Source organism: Notothenia rossii (assembly GCF_949606895.1).
Source record: "Notothenia rossii genome assembly, chromosome: 11".
NCBI classification, from domain to species: domain Eukaryota; kingdom Metazoa; phylum Chordata; class Actinopteri; order Perciformes; family Nototheniidae; genus Notothenia; species Notothenia rossii.
In genome coordinates, this window is record NC_136910.1 from 5102552 (window position 1) to 5120078 (window position 17527).

A 17527-nucleotide genomic window follows, 5' to 3' on the forward strand; every position below is an offset into this window, starting at 1 on the left:
GATGCAGTTACGTTCCATGGATGGTCCCATTATCTCACCTAAATATGGGTATTTATTTTGATGTTTAAAGACTTTGGTTATTAGAATATCCAAAATATGTCATAGATAACCAACACAAGCGCTGAAATATGTTCTTGATATCGTTATAAGCTGGTATTAGCAAGCTTAGTCCAAAAGCTTTGTATGAAACCCGTACAGTATTTCAGAGTGTTGTCCTAATGTAAAATGGCACGTTCCACGCGTGCGCAGGAGCAAGTATGGTTTGTTTGCAGCAGACGAGAGTCGACAAATTAAATAACTAGTCTTAATGGAGGTAAATATATGAGATATAAATATTTTAAGTGACAAAACAACTACTAACCAACCTGCTGTGAAGCAGTCGACATTTTCAATTGCATGTAAGGTAATGTTATGAGTAGCTAGCGAGTGTTAGCCTACTAGCATTAGCTGTATAGTGTAGCTTTGGCAACGATAAACACATTTACAGCACTGTGGATACATACTAATACTACAGTTGGTGTGTGGTGTTTTATACAGGACCTTAAGAAATCACTAAAGATGCCGCTCTTTGGGAGCACGTTCAGTCCGAAGAAGATTCCACCTCGCAAATCTGCTTCTCTGTCCAGCCTTCATACGGTGAGTAAAGAGAAAATACTGTTTTTATTGCAGCAGCATTGTGCTAAAGACACTAGTTTCACAATGTGCACGAATGGATGCATTACAATGAACCAATACCTATATTTTCTTTTGATCCCTTATTTACAATACTATGATCCCTAAGGGATAAACAAAATGCATATAGTTTTTTGGTTTATCTATATTTCATGTCAATATTTCTCTATCTTTTTAATTGTTTTTATAATTGTTTTATTTTTTGGTTGCTTTTCTTAATATGTATCTTCTTTAACTGTGTGTTTGTATGTACCATATACGTCATCGTATGTATAAACATACTTGCAATAATCCTGATTCTGTTTCTGATCAATAATGAACGTGTTTTGATACAGCAAATGAGTGGATTATGCTATAAAGCTACAGATCTATATTATTTTCCATTGGGTGTTCATTCAGACTGATCTATTATTTACCATTATTTTATCCTCTTCATACTGACTATGTTTTCTACCCTTCATCCCTTTAAGTTGGATCGCTCGACGAGAGAGGTGGAGCTGGGCCTTGAGTACGGACCTCCTGTGATGAACCTCGGAGGTCAGAGTTGGAAATTTGAAGATGGACAGTGGATCTCAGGTAATGAGTTTGGACATTGTTAAATAAAGAGCATAACAATGGTTGCTTCCGCTGTTTTAATGGATACCTCACCCTCAACACGACCATTTTTATACCAATTTTTACCACAATTTGTGAAGGAAACTGGTTTTGTTCTTGCATGCCAATAGAGGGAAATAGAGAGGCGAAGTCCCTCCCCTTCCGGTGGACCTCCATGGGACCTTATTTTGGAAAAAGTATGTATTGAAGTCAATGGAGAGAGAAAGATTATCTTTCGATCCCGTTTGAATTGTGCCACGAATTACACATAATGATGTTTGTCAATTTAGTATTTTTCATAGTCTTATATTTCAACAGTTTTACGACAAACTGTGACTTTTTTGACATGGAAATTATTTTTTAAGATTGACAAATATCATATGTGTAATTCGTGGCACAATTCAAACGGGATCGAAAGATAATCTTTCTCTCCCCATTGACTTCAATACATAATTTTTCCGAAATAAGGTCCCATGGGTCAGAAGTAGATGGGCGGGACATCGCCTCTCTATACATTACAAGCGTTTTCTTTGGATTCGTCATTCCAAGTGTTTTCACAAATTCAAGGGAACCCAGGGGGAGGTAACATATACCAGTGATAATTTGGGGTTGAAGTTTTTTTGAAAAGTACACAAAAATAATTGCACTTGTTTTCTTTCTGTTTTTGTTGATCCAGAATCTGGTGGGAATGCATCTGGTAGGGAAGTGCAGCGGCTTAAGAAAAAAAACGTACAGCTGGAGGAAGAGAACAACCTCCTGAAACTTAAGATTGAAATTCTCTTGGACATGGTAAGAACTGACCTTTGACCTTAAATAACTATAACATTAAAGAAGCCATATGTAAAAACGTACCGTGCTTGCAACATATTAAAGGTGAATCCCAGTAATAATGCTGCCTGCTCACATGTGTTAAAATGTAATACGTAAATGAACTGATTTGTAATCTCCCACTCTAGTTGACAGAGACTACCGTAGAGTACCACCTGATTGAGAAAGAAGTGGAAGATATAAAGACTCAACATCGAAGGAAGAAATGACAAATCTGATCGGATGCCTCCATCATAGAAATGTTCCTCATTCACAGAGTTTACAGTTTGTCGATGTAAACAAAAAAGTCTTAATTTGTTTGTTTTTTATTTGCTCATAAGTGCAAACATATTTTTTGCCTAATGAGGACTCTATCTGTTCTGTCTTGTTTCTTTAAATGTGAATCAACATAATTGTTCAATACACAACATATTTTCTACATCTTTGACATGTTTGTGGAAAGTATTTGCGGAAATTTTCTTTTTAAGATTTGTTTTGTATATACTGTATTTTCTAAAATTCATCACAGGGTGTTTGCAATTTGTTTCGATGGCCTCTTTTAGAAAATGACCTTAATCACTCATTGGATTTTTACTCAGTTGATAACAAGTGACACGTTTACAAAAAGACAAGGAAAAATCCATAACATTTTTGTGCAGTAATGTTTCCAGGAAAGACGTTTTTGTCAGGGTTCACTAACTGGCTTTTTGCAAATCAGTGAACCTTGAGCAATGTTTTGTTGTTGTTCATCATCACAACAGCATGATCAAGGATTCAAGGATCAATTATTGTCATTGTGCAACACAGGGTTGTTCAACAAAATGCTTCCATACCAACCAGCACACAGCAATAGAAACAAAACGGAGACAAATAAGTACACAACCATGGCTAGAAGTGACATAAGTAACATATCAGGGTGTTATTGACACATTGTAAAAGTGTTGGTACATTTAAAAACATGTTTGTTTTTACATAAAACCAATGATTGCCCAGTACAATTGCAAAAAAGTATTTATATTGCACATTGCAGGTTTATTGTACAAGATTGCAACATTTTGCAACAGTCTGTATTGTGTCATCATATTTATTTACTTTTTTCAAACGTAGTTTTGACTATCAATGTTTGTGTAATAATTTATATCGAATGAATTAGATTGTCCGAAGTAGAAATACATATTGATTATATCCTGTATTAAAATCAATATTGAGTAACTGCTAATTAAAGGTACGGCCTTCTACAAATCACTTTTGCTCCCTTTAGATAATTGGTAGAGGGACATGTCAATCAAATATACATTGCAGTGATTGGTTGAACAGTCTTAACAGCGCAGGCGCACTCTGCGTCAGTTAATGCAGCGTTTCCACCAACGTTGTTGCTTCCGACAGCGGGATAGACGAAGTACTTTCTAGCCTTTTTTTTCAGCACTTTAAACCCACAGACTTTGCTTGTTCCACTGTCAGACTATTCAGCGACATAGTTGTGGACTTTATTCGTATACCTACTACTTTTAACAATGCCTCGGGGCGGTAAGTCTTGTTATTATTCAAGTAAACGTAGCATGCTAATTTGTAGCAAGCTAACTCTAGCTAGCGAATTGTTAGCTAAAGTATTGCGAACTCACACATGCTTAGCCTTTAGCTTGCTAACCGGTTAGCATGGGGGTTTTTTGCGGCTGTAATCTACCCAGGAACGACATCATATACCTATAGTTATTATTAATGTCTTTGTATAACAGTTGTTGGTTATTTTAGTAGTTAAACAGTTGAAAGGTTTCCATGGGCATTTGTTTTTTAAACGCCGGTAACGGTAACTAACTGTTACCATGTGCACATGACAACGACACATTTACTAGTATTTATTTAAATGTCTGGTTCATAGCTTTTGTTTCTACCACCAGATACGTTCACATGTGTGTTATTCAAGTGCACACTACCTTTTTATATGGAGCTGTTTTACCCTTATGTCATCATCTAGCCCTCACTAACAATGACATGTAGTAGCGTTGACGTTAAACTACGCTGGCCCTCAGTGAACGTCATTTGTGACTCATCTCCAACCACACACTCTCTGCAGCTTTTTAAGATTTATTTTATTTATTTTCTACAGACATTGCACGATAATGAAGTCTTCAGTTTCCACCTCAATGTAAATCTGCAATACATAGTTGGCTAACTAATATGTAACTAGTAGTTCCTGGGGCTGGTTGTTTGATCCAATATTATCAATACAGTTTTTTTAGCAGGCATTTCAGTACAATTTAATGCAAAACATACACAAATGAGCATATACATGTCTGACAGTGCTGGATATGAGGTAGTAAATGGGGCCTTATCCTTCTGGTATTTCCTTTTTCGGTCATAAGCTAACTATCTTTGATAATTTGTCAATACTTTTCATAGTTTTCCAGTAGTGCATAACTCTGAACGAAACTTAGTACGTCCCACTTTACATTAGTTTGATCATTTAAATGTAGAAAACAAGTAAACATGTCTCATCTGTTTTAGGATATTATGAACCAGACATGTTCAGGTGTGTTTACTTACAGGGAGTGTACATAATAGCAACCACATACCACATCAGCATAAACTCTGACTTACAAAAATCTCATAACATCACAATATAGTCCAGGCAGTAGACCTCTCTCTTCTTTTAACAAAAAGCTTCCAGTGTTTTTTTTCACATTTGTGGATGTTGCATGTTACCCTGTTCTGAAAATAAATCACTTAACTTTGCTTTTAGATTGACCAACTTGAACAAACAGTTGGATACATTCACAAGTAACAACTTATTTCTTCTGCTTTGCAGGCAAAAGAAGCCACAAGGGCAGAGGGAAGCAGTTCAGTAACCCAGAGGAGATCGACCGACAGATGAAAGCGCAGAAAGAGTTGGTGAGTGAATCTTTGTGGCAGATTTGGAGACGCAGTCAAACTGTGTCCGGTGTGATTTGAATGTTTTTGTTTACAGGAAGAAAACCCTGGCGCAGCAGAGAAGGGAAGCGACGCAGACTCCGATGAAGAGAGCAGCAGTGATGAAGAAAATGACGTGAGTAAAGCCAGGGCCATAATGTTGAACAAACAAAGAACAAATGACAGATGATGACGATATTTATAGGCAATGCCGCATGATGTATGCACAAGCAAACATTCTCCTACGTAAGTTTAGTGCATGTACAGATGGAGTGAAGATGTCTCTGTTCAGAGCATATTGTACACCACTCTATCCTGCACATTTTTGTGCACAAACTACAGAAAAGCAAGTTTACGGAAACTTCAAGTAGCTTATAATGATGCCATGAGAATATTGCTGAAGAGACCTAGATGGTCTAGTGAAATGTTTGTGGCTGCAGGAGTCAATACTCTACAAGCTGTTTTAAGAAATCTCATGTATAAATGTATTTGCCGGCTTAATGGCTCTGATAATGAAATCCTCTTGGCCTTATCGAACATAAGGTTTAGTATACACGCTACCAATCGTAGCTGTGGAGACATTGGTATAGTTGTCTCTTTGTAGGACACTGATTTAAATTATTCTTAAACTATGAATTTGTTTTATGCTGTGTATGTAATTTATTATATGTCTTGTCTTTTATCTGGACCCTGAGTCTGTAATAATAAAAGTTTTCAATGTTGATTTTAAAAGTGCAAATACTTGTTTTAGATATTGGAATCCAACGACTGACACCACACCTAATGTTGAAATGTGTAACTGCTCTCCATATCATGATCAAATAGTACCAGCTTTTGAATCGATGGAAAATACCCAATGAGAAATGTTTTTAAAACCACATTCAAACAATGCATATTTCTCTGTCTTTACCAACCATAACTGTCCTGGTGGATAACTTTTTTCCCTGATTTAAAAAAAGTATTTATTTTCTCCACACAGTCCAGAAAAAGGAGTGGGGTGGAGGGGCTCATAGAGATTGAGAACCCAAACCGTGTGTCTCAGAAGAGCAAGAAGGTGGCGGAGTTAGACGTCAACGCTCCCAGAGAGCTGTCTCGCAGGGAGAGGTAAGCGTCACTCAGGAAAATGATTGGTTTTGTGCCGTTGTATTTTTATTGGGGTTCTGATGTTTCGATTTAATACACATATTTGGTCCTTTCAGAGAGGAGATCGAGAAGCAGAAGTCAAAGGAGCGCTACATGAAGCTCCATCTGGAGGGGAAGACGGATCAGGCCCGGGCCGACCTCGCCAGACTGGCCATCATCAAGAAACAGAGAGAGGACGCAGCCAAGAAGAGAGACGACCAGAAGAAAGGTGAGAGGACACCAGAGTGCTGCGGGAATGAGTCCTAAAACCTGGACACGAATCAGCATTTTACTACTTCCGGGTCGCTCATCTCGAAAGTCAAATGTTGTTCTTAACATGTTTTTGGTTAGAGGACTTAAATAATACCGATAGTTAATAGAAGCTCTAGAGATGAATGTTTTGCTCTTCGACATAACATATAAGTACATTTCAGCAAACTCCTAAATGTCCAATGTTGCTTTCAACTGTCATAATAAGAAAAATGTCATCACGCCGAAAATTAGCCGCCTTTAGCTTCGTGGTGGTGACGTGAAGCGGCGTTTCCGCCAGGGGGCGTCTTGCCGTCATTTGACGCCCTTACTCAGCTCGGAACGCCCTGAACTCGAGCCGAGGGCGTCCAAATAAATAAATAATTCGGGAGAAGATCGAGAGTTTTTGTCGCTTTAAATGCTGGAGGGGCAAAGGAGTCTGGTGGGATTATTTTCGCCGCCAGCAAAGCGTGTTCCTGTGACGGAAAGTGAACTGCCGGCGAGCCTTGACGGGGGGTGCTAGTGGAGCACGCGCGTGAACTGCGAGCGCCGGAGCCTCGCAGTGGCGAAAACTGAGGCTCCGTGGTAAACCGTGGTAACATGAAGAGCCTTTTGGGAGCCGGCTCTTCTTAGTGAGCCGAGCCAAATGATCCGGCTCACTAAAAAGAGCTGGAATTCCCATCACTAATACGTAAAGAGAAAGTAGGCTTGTTTGAGATGAGCTGCGGCTCGCCTCGAAAGTAGACGAGAATAGCCGATCGCAGCCGGGGGAGGTCTCAAAAAGCTCGCCTGAAGTCGGACAGCTCGGAGTCGGCTTCTTCTTCTTCTCTCGGTTTTTTGGCGGATTGCAAACCACTTTAAGGTGCATACCGCCACCTCCGGAGTCGGCTTGACTCGGTTTGCATTTATAAAGAATGCACACATGTGTTTAATCGTTAATGTCAGATATGTACTAAGTAAATACATTTGTTCCTGCTCAAGATTAGATTCAACTTTATTGTTATTGCACAGATTACAGGTACTGAGACAACGAAATGCAGTTTAGCTTCCAACCAGGAGTGCAACAAGCAGTAAAGTGAAAAGTAATGTACACAATCTACAGGATAAAATATAGAATGAATTGAATGATGAATAAACAGTGAGGGGTATGAATACACTAGATACACACAGCAGCCTGTGAACAGTGTGTATGAATATGCTAAGATATATAAAGAATGAAAACGGTAAGCAGTGCAAGTATAGTATAACATATATAGATATTAATTTCATGATGAAAAATGTTAATGGAAGTGGCGAGGTAAAACCAACTGACACAAAACAACAACAAAGTTTTGCCGAGCCAATTGGAGAGCTTCATCAGCAGCACGGGGTAAAAACCACCAATGAGCACTCAGCTCGAGATACCAGCGAGTCGTTTCTCATCAAGCATTTCGCCTCCGCGGGCGTCTTTGTCCCGCGAGATTTCAACGTCTCATGTGAGCGAGCCTCCAGAGCAAGTCGTAAAAAAAGACTAACCATCATGCAACGCACGAGCAAGACGGCGATCGCAATTGCGCAGGTCCGCGTCAGTCTCGCTCGTCTCAAGCCTAGTATGTATAATTTAAGGGACGGCTCAATTCAAAATTCAAGTCACGTGTCCCATTCAAGTCCCCCCCCCCCCCCCCGCTCTCGGGATGGACGCCCTCTCAGCCCTGGTCTGGCAGAAACACTGAGGTGAAGTCAGGTGACCAAGATGTAGTAACTTATTATTATTGCCTTATCTTAGCTTATTGCTTCTGGTGACTGCATTTATGCTTCAAAACTCTAAAAGTAGTTCCTAATATGAGATGATTATCCTGCTGAACAAAGCATGACAAAGATCTTATTTATCTGCAATATTCTGAAAAGGGAACTCTCGCAATGCTAACTTCCGATTAGGCCTACACAAATACGTCACCACTGTATAGACACACTGAGCTGTTCTGTTCTGAATTATTTTTTGGTTCAGTTTTCAAAGTAGTAGCTGTAAACGCACTTCTGTATTAGTGACATTTAACACCAGGGATAAAACTGGACATTTTTCAACCTGTTGCTTCTTTTTTCTCTTTCCTTTCCAATCGCTACCAGAGAGTGAAGACTCCAAAACCAAGCGCTAGTCGTCCACCTGAAAGCTTCAACACGCACTTCAGTCTCAGAGGGTCGGAGGAGAGAGGAGGAGATCTGGAAGAGGGGGGGGGGGGAAACCAGAACGAGAGGCATCGGATCAGGGGGAGCTCCTTGAACTCCTGTCCCTCATTTCAAATCCGAGGGGCGAGGGTCTTCCATAACAGCGAGGTCAGAACGGGTGCATTCAAAGGAGATGGAGAGGAAATGCAACATTTGGGATGCCTCCAGGGGACACTCGCAGGTTTCCCAAGTGCTTCACCGCCTCTTTACTCTTTCAGGGTTTTAATTCTGAAGCTGCTGAAGTTCTTTTCTTTTTCGATTCATACACTTGTTTATTTTTTTTCCCCCACACGGTTACCTAATACAAGTTTACTCGATGACTGAACAGGTATTACAGTGAGCGTGCTTGGGGATAACTTCTTGGTGCTTTGCCTTTCCTTCCATCTCGCCTGTTCGTGTGAGTCGGCAGATGGAGAGAAAGAACACTATTCAGAGGATAAACGGATGTATAGGGATTATACAATGTAGGTTAGTGTTTGTGGAAATATTGCGCAAGACATTGGTATAATTTTATATATGTCCCCCCCCCCTCCCCCCCTACCATCAAAACATAAATATTCTGCTTTTCAATTCTGTCCCGCTGATTGATCCTTCAAAAACGGAATAGTTCGCTGTCGTCCTACCACAGGAAGTCTAGAAAGTGGAACTTATTTTACGTGTTATTTTCCCCAATTTGTCCACTCGATCCATCTTATTTCTGTCAGTTCAGAAGTGTTTCAGAATGTTTTCTGTAATCCTTTTTGCTCAAAGCACCTGGAATATTACTTGAATTGCCTATAATAAGCATTTTTAAGTTTTCAAACATCACGTCTTGGAGAGCATGTTCTCACTCTGCCTCAGTTACTGTGGCCTTGCCCTGTGTCTGAAGGGTCCTCTGTGGTTCTATAGGAGGGATTGTGTCTTTTGTTGCCTTTTTTTAACAAAGTTTACACAACACCAGTTCACTGTCTGTCTCCTGAAGTCAGTCCTACGAAGAACCCACACTGAGTTTCTCAGGTGCATCACTCTCTACTCCAAACAGTCTCTGTCACATAGACAGCTCAATTTAAACAGTACACACTTCCCAAAGACGACTCACTGCAGGGTCTTTTTATTCTTTAGTGCACGTGATAGACCGGTGACTCAGTGGGGGGGGGGGGGGGGGGAGGGTTTGGAAATGCCTTGATCAGGAAAACAGTGCTCCCTATAACCTGGACATATAACACACCTGTAGAAACCACAAAGTGAGAGAAGAAGCCACATCGTCTAAATTGGATTCCTCGAGTTCTCCATGTATCCGAAGTCATTTTTAAAAAATAAATTCATTAATAGATAAACTTTTGTTGTGTTTTTTGTTTTGTTTGTACTTTTTAGATTTTCTCAACATGAAGGCAGCCGATTTAAAGGGAACGAAATACTGAATGCCGTTGCTGATCCAAAACCGATTATTTGTAAAAAACCAACACTTTGGCCCAAACCACGCCCTACACCCTACCCCTACACACTCGCAGCTCAACGAGGCTCCCTCCTGTCAGATGGAGGGAGTAAATACAGCAGCAAGCTTTGGGACGGCCTCCCCTCTCTCTCAGAAACATGAAATGCCGTAACTGTACGTAACAACGGTTTCAAATCAGCATCTCTTAAACAAAAAAATGAATAACTAAAATAAAACTCCAAACATCTTTAATTGTGTGTTTTTTGTAAAGCTCTTAAATTAGTTTTAAACCTGATGTTTATAAGCTTCTTAGTTTTTGCAACAGTCTGTAAATATACACAACTTTATAATAATATGCACACGTTTACCTTTTTCTAGACTAAACACAGGTATGATCCTAAGTTAAAAACATGAGGTTGTTAACATCGCAGTTTATCAGTGGAGTTTGCTGGAACCACTTGTACACAGCGTTGAGCATCGCAGTTTATCAGTGGAGTTTGCTGGAACTACTTGTACACAGCGTTGAGACCGGTCAGGTAGAGACCGGTCTCGAGTCAGCACCAATGCAGACTCGCTGTTTGAGGGCTTGATAGCCCACACCGCTCCACACTCGTCGGTTTGGAACAGCCCTCAATATGGCGGACCCTCCGAGCGAACGGAGGGGTAGGGTGTAGGGCATGGTTTGGGATTGGGCCTCAGAATACGTGGCAATGAGAAATAATTGGAAAACATTTAGTCATAAAGTAATGCAGCTGTAGCATGATATATTCAACACATAGCAGGACCACCTCAAATACGATAACATCAATATATTTCCTATCAAATACAAAAATATAGGTGCGTCACAAATAATGTACCTTTTGCTATAAAACACCATTTCCTATGTTTATTACGTTTGTAACGTACACACTTCTTGTAACAATTGCCTCAGAGTGGCATTTAATCAGCTGAAGAATAATCTGTTAATAGCATTTAATACTATTTGATTTCCTTCATAAAGGACAGAAAACATTCATATATTTTGTCATGGCTGAGAAGTTAAGCATCACTTTGTGAATCTGCAATAAAAAATGATATGTCGTGATTAAGTGTTCTATTGTGTTCAATCTTTCATTGAATTGTTATTCGGAGCTTAATATTGTTCGTGAAGCTATTTTTTTGCTGCTGTAAAAACAGATTTATCCAAATGTTATCCAAACAACTTGCCATCCTTGTTAGTGTGCATTTTGCACTTTCCACCACTAGACTGCAGCACCTGACCTCCACCATGTGTGCTGCAGCTCTTCAGGCACTGAAAGCATCAGAAAAGGCTGTTTCACCACAACCCAGATAAAAAACAGAGACCCTCGTGTGGATTTACCTCGTGTGTCTGCAGAGAATTTATAACTCGGACTGTGAGTGTTTCAGGACTTACAGGTACGTCATGTGACTCATCCTTATTACATCCCAGATGCTCTACACACAGAAACATGAGAAACTCTTAGGTTTTTTGCAAAAATGCAGCTGCTTGCTTATAAAGGAATCAAGTAAATAACAAACAACACAGTGTATGGTTGTAAAACACTAATTGTAGTGCATCATGGAAAGCTCAGCTCAGACCACTGTAATGTGTAAACTGTAACTCTGCTAAGCTTGAATGTGGTGCTGTCAGTGTTGTGTTTACAGCTTTCAGTGCCCTGAGAAACACTCACTGCCTTTCTTGTGGTTGTTTCTTCAATTAATGGCAAAGAAACAACGATTTTGTGACGAGAATTGGACAAACTGGGGCAAAACAAACCCTTAGCTTTAACAAGCAGGCTTCAGAAGAGACGGCTATAAATTTAAATCATTTTAAAAATGATTTTTAAAAAAAGCCAGCTTCCTCTTTCTGCTTTTTCACATCCCTTTTAAATCGTAAGCACACACTGCTAGCGTTTACAGAAGTACGCAGCAACCATAGCGGGCACGAGGTTTATTTTTTAGAAGCGTAAGCATCACTTTTAATGAGATGCAAATTTATCCTCTTATATCGTCATTCTTGGAATTCTTCCGCTCGGGGAAATGTGAATAACAGCAGGGCAAAAAGAAACAACAGAAAACACTTTACAGAAACAACAACCCTTTATTAGATGTTTTTAATTTAGAGTCTGATAATATGAAGTGCTTCAAGTGTAAGCAGGAAGTGTTTTTCTCACTGTAACATTGACCTTTCGTGCATTTAAGCATGTCTATTGCATCAGAAACAAAATCACACACACACACACACTGACACACACACATAACATGTATACATCACTTCAGGGGACATTACATTGACTTGCATGCATTTCCTGGATACTTATCCTAACCTTAACCATAACCAACACATGGCTAACCCTAACCAAGTCTTCACCCTAATATTAGTGATTCCCCTCATTGGGACCTCCATTGTGTCCCCATAAGGGAGGCGAGTCCCCACACGTGACTGTAAACAGATTTAGGTCCCCACAAGTATAGTAATGCTAGGCCACATGCACTGACACACACACACACACACACACACACACACACACACACACACACACACACACACACACACACACACACACACACACACACACACACACACACACACACACACACACACACACACACACTCTCACACACACACACACACACACACACACACACACACTTAATACAATGTCATTCTTTTTGGGGGCATCTTAATAGAAGTTATTATGGGCGTGTACATTTTTGCCACGAAGGGGTCCAGAGGTAGTATCTGACACTACGTAAAAAATAATAATGCAGTCAAATCAAATGTGTTGCTAATCTTTGACACATCCAAGACTGTAATAACCACCAAAGTTCTATCCCTCTACTAATGATCATTTTTGCTGTTTTTTTGTCATAAATAATGAGATAATTCAAATAATTAAACAGGCATTTAAAGGGTTAAAATCCTGAAGGTTGAAAATTCGAGGAGGGCACAAGAGTTAAGAAACCATATTGTTACAGAGCAACACAATAAAAGACAGATTCAACTATAACTCATGACACAACAATTCAGAGGGGGGGGAAATAGGTGTCAACAACAGCCTGTAGTATATGTATAGTGTTTATATTACACTGCTCTAAAGTTTATCCAATTCTATATTAGTGCTCATATAGTGGTATTCTATTCAGTTATCGTAATATGTCACCCTGTGTTTACTCGTATGTACTTATAAATACCACTGCACTTCACCGCTTCTTCTGCACTTCTGGTTAGATGCATTTGGTTTTCTCAGTACTCTGTGCAATGACAATAGCATTTAATCCAATCTAATTTAACCTGACCTGAAGGGGATTTATAAAAAGCAAAGAGAGGATGGTCTGTGCTCTAAAATCTACAATCTTTGTCTGACAGTAAAATATGTTTGAATGTACTACTGCTATTTATTTCAGGAAATGGTGCTTTTTTTTTTTGTCTGGAAAGCTGAATAAAAACAAAGCTTGTACACCTTTGTAAACCTCCTTAAATTACATTAATGTAAAAGACGCTATGCTTTACATGAATGCACAAAAGAATATCTTATTTCATTTTCCTACACATTTGTAAACAAAGCTACATTTCTAATATCTGCAAAGCTTTCTACTTTTCGTGTCAATACTGCACATATCTTATTTGAAAAAATGCGTACGTAGTTTTTTGATATATCTATATTTGTAAATCTAAATATTGCTGTATATTTAAATTGTATTGTTATGAAAATATCACTCGACACCGGGATGAGAATCAATAGTCTGGTACTAATTCATTCTTGCAAGAAGGAGCAGAGTTCAGTCACATACAAAGGATATGGTTCAACTCACACACACGAGGTATGCTGCTCAAAGGATCAGGAAGTAACATCAAGCTTATATAGTGTAAAGTCAAGAGGGACCAAACAGTGTCGTAAATCGGTTTGGCGTCATCAGGCGTCGGGAAGGCGTCGGGACATCTCTGGAAAGGCAGTGTTGCTCTTTCCCCCTCAAAGAGGAGAGGAGACACTGGCCGTTTCTCAATCTCGAGGATACTGGCTTCCAAGCCAATATTTTCAGGATGCTACGTCATCGAGTGCCCAGAACATGTGTTGCTAAATTTGTTACATTTGTTATCACCAAAAATGTGTTCCGTGAAAGTAAAGCAAGTTCATAATTAGATAGACATCGTGAGGTATTTATTTTCTGTACAGTTTATGTTGAAACCGTTAGAGAGAGTCGCACACTTGTTAGCCTATTCCATTCTTCTTCGTTTTCCGAAGCCGTGGCTTGGAATTATACTTGCTTCGTTTCTGAAGGAAGTGACTTGGAAGTACGCGACTACCAAGCCAGCATCCTCGAGATTGAGAAACACCCAGAGTGTGTGTGCTCTCGTTGGTATCAACAACATTAATGATGTCCTGCCTTCTCCTATCTACGAGGAGGCAGCTGCAAGGTCAGACAGTGCAAGGTCACACAGTGCAAGGTCACACACAGTATCATGCCCATCAGAAAGCCCATAATAAAGAAGACACCTTGTATTTTCTCCAACAGTTATTATAGTTTTATTTATGGCCCTTTTCTTACAATGTACCTTCTTTAAATGTGTGTTTATGTTTGCAACATATACACCAAAGCAAAGTCCTCCTACCTACTTGTCAATAACCCTGTTTCTGATTCTGATTCTGATTCTGAAAGCCCTCCTGCTGTGCATGCTATGAGAACAGTTTCTATAAGGCTTGCTTTTGAAATCATAGTGTGACAGTGGAATCTCTCTTCCCCCTCACAGTGCAACTTCCTCATTCAGCGCCTTGTGTTCGATGAGACTGAGGCACACACTCCTGAAACAAGAACAAAAACTGACGGCTGAACCACGACACACACACACACACACACACACACTCACACACACACACTCACAGATAAAGACAGTCCGGTGTTCAGCTTCTCTGCCCGATGAAGTGACCGAGCTGTGGGAGATTGGAGTGAGAAATCTGCAGCACCAGGACTGAAGGTCGGGGAGAACAAGTGCAACCATGCTGCGGCAGTCTCTGAACATCCTGATGCAGTTTGGCTCGGCTGCAAAGTAAGTCTCTACGTTCACTTAGAGTAGACTGAAGCATCCTGAAACTAAATACCAAGAGAGCAAACGTACCTTAAAGGGTCTTGGACGTATCGTTTTCTATCATGTTAATGTTGTTTTAGTGTCTTATCTGTCCTTAGTGTTGTAAATGTAGCTGCTGTGAGAAAGTATATTTACTCAAGTACTGTATTTAAGGAAGACTTCTCGGTACTTTTCCGTTTTATTCTAAATTATCCACTACATTTATGTCATAGTTTTAGCTACTACTTACTTTGCAAGTTCATATTTTTCATACATAACCTTAATCCACTTATACACTATTCATTATTATATTATATTATAAAAAGTCACGTTAGCACCACCTCTAAACCTTTACTCCACTACATGTATCTGACAGCTATAGTTACACCTACATGTATTTACAATTAGCTCCACTTTTAGCATCAGTGATGAACATTAATGCATCAAAAATGATTATCCAGATTGTGTATATAAACTCTTCTGAACCGGCCGTTTAGCATAAAGACTTCTATCCTTTTTTTAGTTTTTGGATGCCAACACTTTCATATTTGTATCCATTTCTTTGTGTTTTAAAGCGTGTCTGTGTGACCTTTAAAAGAACACAATGATCCTCTTATGTATAACAAAGTCAAATGTACAAGAATGGAGCTTTGTTTATACGTGAATATTTGTAATGGTAGTTATTCTGGTGTTACCTGTAGCTGTGTTGGCAAACATGAAATACATGTAATGTATTAGCTCTCTGTTAGTATGACTCTCCTCTACTTGTGCAACCGTTACTTTTTTTATTTTATTAGTCAGTCTCTTCCTTAAAATGTCACTTCCTCGCTGCGGTGGCTCAGAGTTTCACTTTGTCTCCACAGGAGTGTTATAATAATAATAATGACTTTACTTGTATAGCACCAAATAAAACAGTTTGATCACGATACAATAAAACATGATGCCAGGAGAGTACGCCCACGTTTAAAGCCAAGTTTGTCTTTTAGTCATTCAAAGTGCTTCATGAAAGAAAGCATAGGGCAACTTAAACCCATTTGAATCCCGAGCATCTTCACCTGCTGACACAGGAGAGGGTTTGAGTCTCTCGCTTTGAGGAAATTCGTTTTTTTCTTTTCGGTTTCCATGTTCTCGTTTTGTTGCAAACACAGTGTTGTAAAGCTGGAAGGCCTCAGTGGCTGCTTCCTCTCGAAAGTGTTAGCACGCTGTTCGGGGTTTTGAGGGAAACACTGACGTGAAATCTGGGTGAATGTTCGCGGCAAAATCAACCCTTTTTTTCTCACTTGAGTACCTGTGAAAAGAGCCTGCCTGTATGTGACTGACGTTATGAGAAATGAGTGTGACCATTCCACCCATTTTCAGGACTGTGTGTGTGTGTGTGTGTGTGTGTGTGTGTGTGTGTGTGTGTGTGTGTGTGTGTGTGTGAGTGTGTGTGTGTGTGTGTGTGTGTGTGTGTGTGTGTGTGTGTGTGTGTGTGTGTGTGTGTGTGTGTGTGTGTGTGTGTGTGTGTGTGTGTGTGTGTGTGTGTGTGTGTGTGTGGGTGGGTGGGTGGCATCTCTGACATTTAATAATAAATAGCGAGTCTCTGCAGCAGTGCATTGTGGGTTTTCTCACTTTGTACTGGAACACCTTTGTGCAGAGAAACACCTACAAAAATATAACGCAGGCACACAGAGTATTTACACTTACTTTACAGTGAGAACACAAAGCATCAGCAAGATATAAGAACCCATTTATTATTTCTCTTTTATTTAGTATACACATTTATTTCATATTTGTCCATTTTAATTACATTATATTTTATTTTATTTTCATTTATTTATTTTATTTATTTTTAAATAAATGTTTCTGTCTTTAAACTATAAATAAAAAAAACCGAAATAATTCAGATATGGACTAACACACTTTTAATAATGGATTTAATTAACACAAAATATTACATTTTTATAGTAAGGCTTATATAAATCTAAATAACGATAAATAAACTCCATAAATATCAAATTATAAAAAAATTTATTATACATTTTTCTTTTTTGGATGTTTCATTGTGAGATTTGTCTGCTTCCTCACTTTACTCAGGAATATTACATGAATTGGTAATTCGTTTTCTCTGCTCCGATGAAATTCAGATATAAAGGGAACTGGTGGTTGGTTAAAACACGTAGGGTATTTCTCTTTTTTCTGTTTTTAAACGTCAGATGTTTACTGGAGGGGATAAAATGTGCTTTTAGAAGACCATCTGACCCCTGAACGAACTGGGTTTGGTTTCCTGTCTGTGTAAAGCTGCAGAACAGTTTGTTTCACCTCATCTCCTTCATCTCCTCCCCTCCTCCTTGCAGCAGATACTAGATGGTGTGTGTGTGTGTGTGTGTGGGTGTGTGTGTGTGTGTGTGTGTGTGTGTGTGTGTGTGTGTGTGTGTGTGTGTGTGTGTGTGTGTGTGTGTGTGTGTGTGTGTGTGTGTGTGTGTGTGTGTGTGTGTGTGTGTGTGTGT

General features: G+C 39.4%; 2 protein-coding genes across 4 annotated transcripts; both read left to right on the forward strand.

The window, feature by feature from the left end:
* The first annotated feature begins 169 nt into the window (after positions 1–169).
* Positions 170–2514, forward strand: cby1 (chibby 1, beta catenin antagonist). 3 transcript variants are annotated; one of them, XM_079656838.1, is made up of 5 exons: positions 170–313; positions 538–636; positions 1143–1248; positions 1943–2055; positions 2223–2514. In XM_079656838.1, the coding sequence occupies exons 1-5, from the start codon at positions 308–310 to the stop codon at positions 2301–2303; spliced, it is 405 nt and encodes a 134-aa protein (XP_079512964.1). In that variant the 5' UTR covers positions 170–307; the 3' UTR covers positions 2304–2514. The 3 variants fall into 3 exon arrangements, with proteins under 3 accessions (XP_079512964.1, XP_079512965.1, XP_079512966.1); XM_079656839.1 differs by having other exon boundaries at positions 240–398; XM_079656840.1 differs by having other exon boundaries at positions 243–403.
* Positions 2515–3416: 902 nt separating this feature from the next.
* pdap1a (pdgfa associated protein 1a) lies at positions 3417–9872 on the forward strand. The gene is made up of 6 exons (XM_079656837.1): positions 3417–3600; positions 4880–4962; positions 5039–5116; positions 5960–6084; positions 6180–6331; positions 8458–9872. The coding sequence occupies exons 1-6, from the start codon at positions 3588–3590 to the stop codon at positions 8484–8486; spliced, it is 480 nt and encodes a 159-aa protein (XP_079512963.1). The 5' UTR covers positions 3417–3587; the 3' UTR covers positions 8487–9872.
* Positions 9873–17527: the final 7655 nt, after the last annotated feature.

What these genes read in the sequence shown, in the direction of transcription:
- cby1 (XM_079656838.1), top strand. An exon ending in CTCTGTCCAGCCTTCATACG is followed by an intron (nt 637 to 1,142) that starts GTGAGTAAAGAG and finishes CATCCCTTTAAG; the next exon opens with TTGGATCGCTCGACGAGAGA. An exon ending in AGATGGACAGTGGATCTCAG is followed by an intron (nt 1,249 to 1,942) that starts GTAATGAGTTTG and finishes TTGTTGATCCAG; the next exon opens with AATCTGGTGGGAATGCATCT.
- pdap1a (XM_079656837.1), top strand. An exon ending in TGAAAGCGCAGAAAGAGTTG is followed by an intron (nt 4,963 to 5,038) that starts GTGAGTGAATCT and finishes TTTTGTTTACAG; the next exon opens with GAAGAAAACCCTGGCGCAGC. An exon ending in GCAGTGATGAAGAAAATGAC is followed by an intron (nt 5,117 to 5,959) that starts GTGAGTAAAGCC and finishes TTCTCCACACAG; the next exon opens with TCCAGAAAAAGGAGTGGGGT.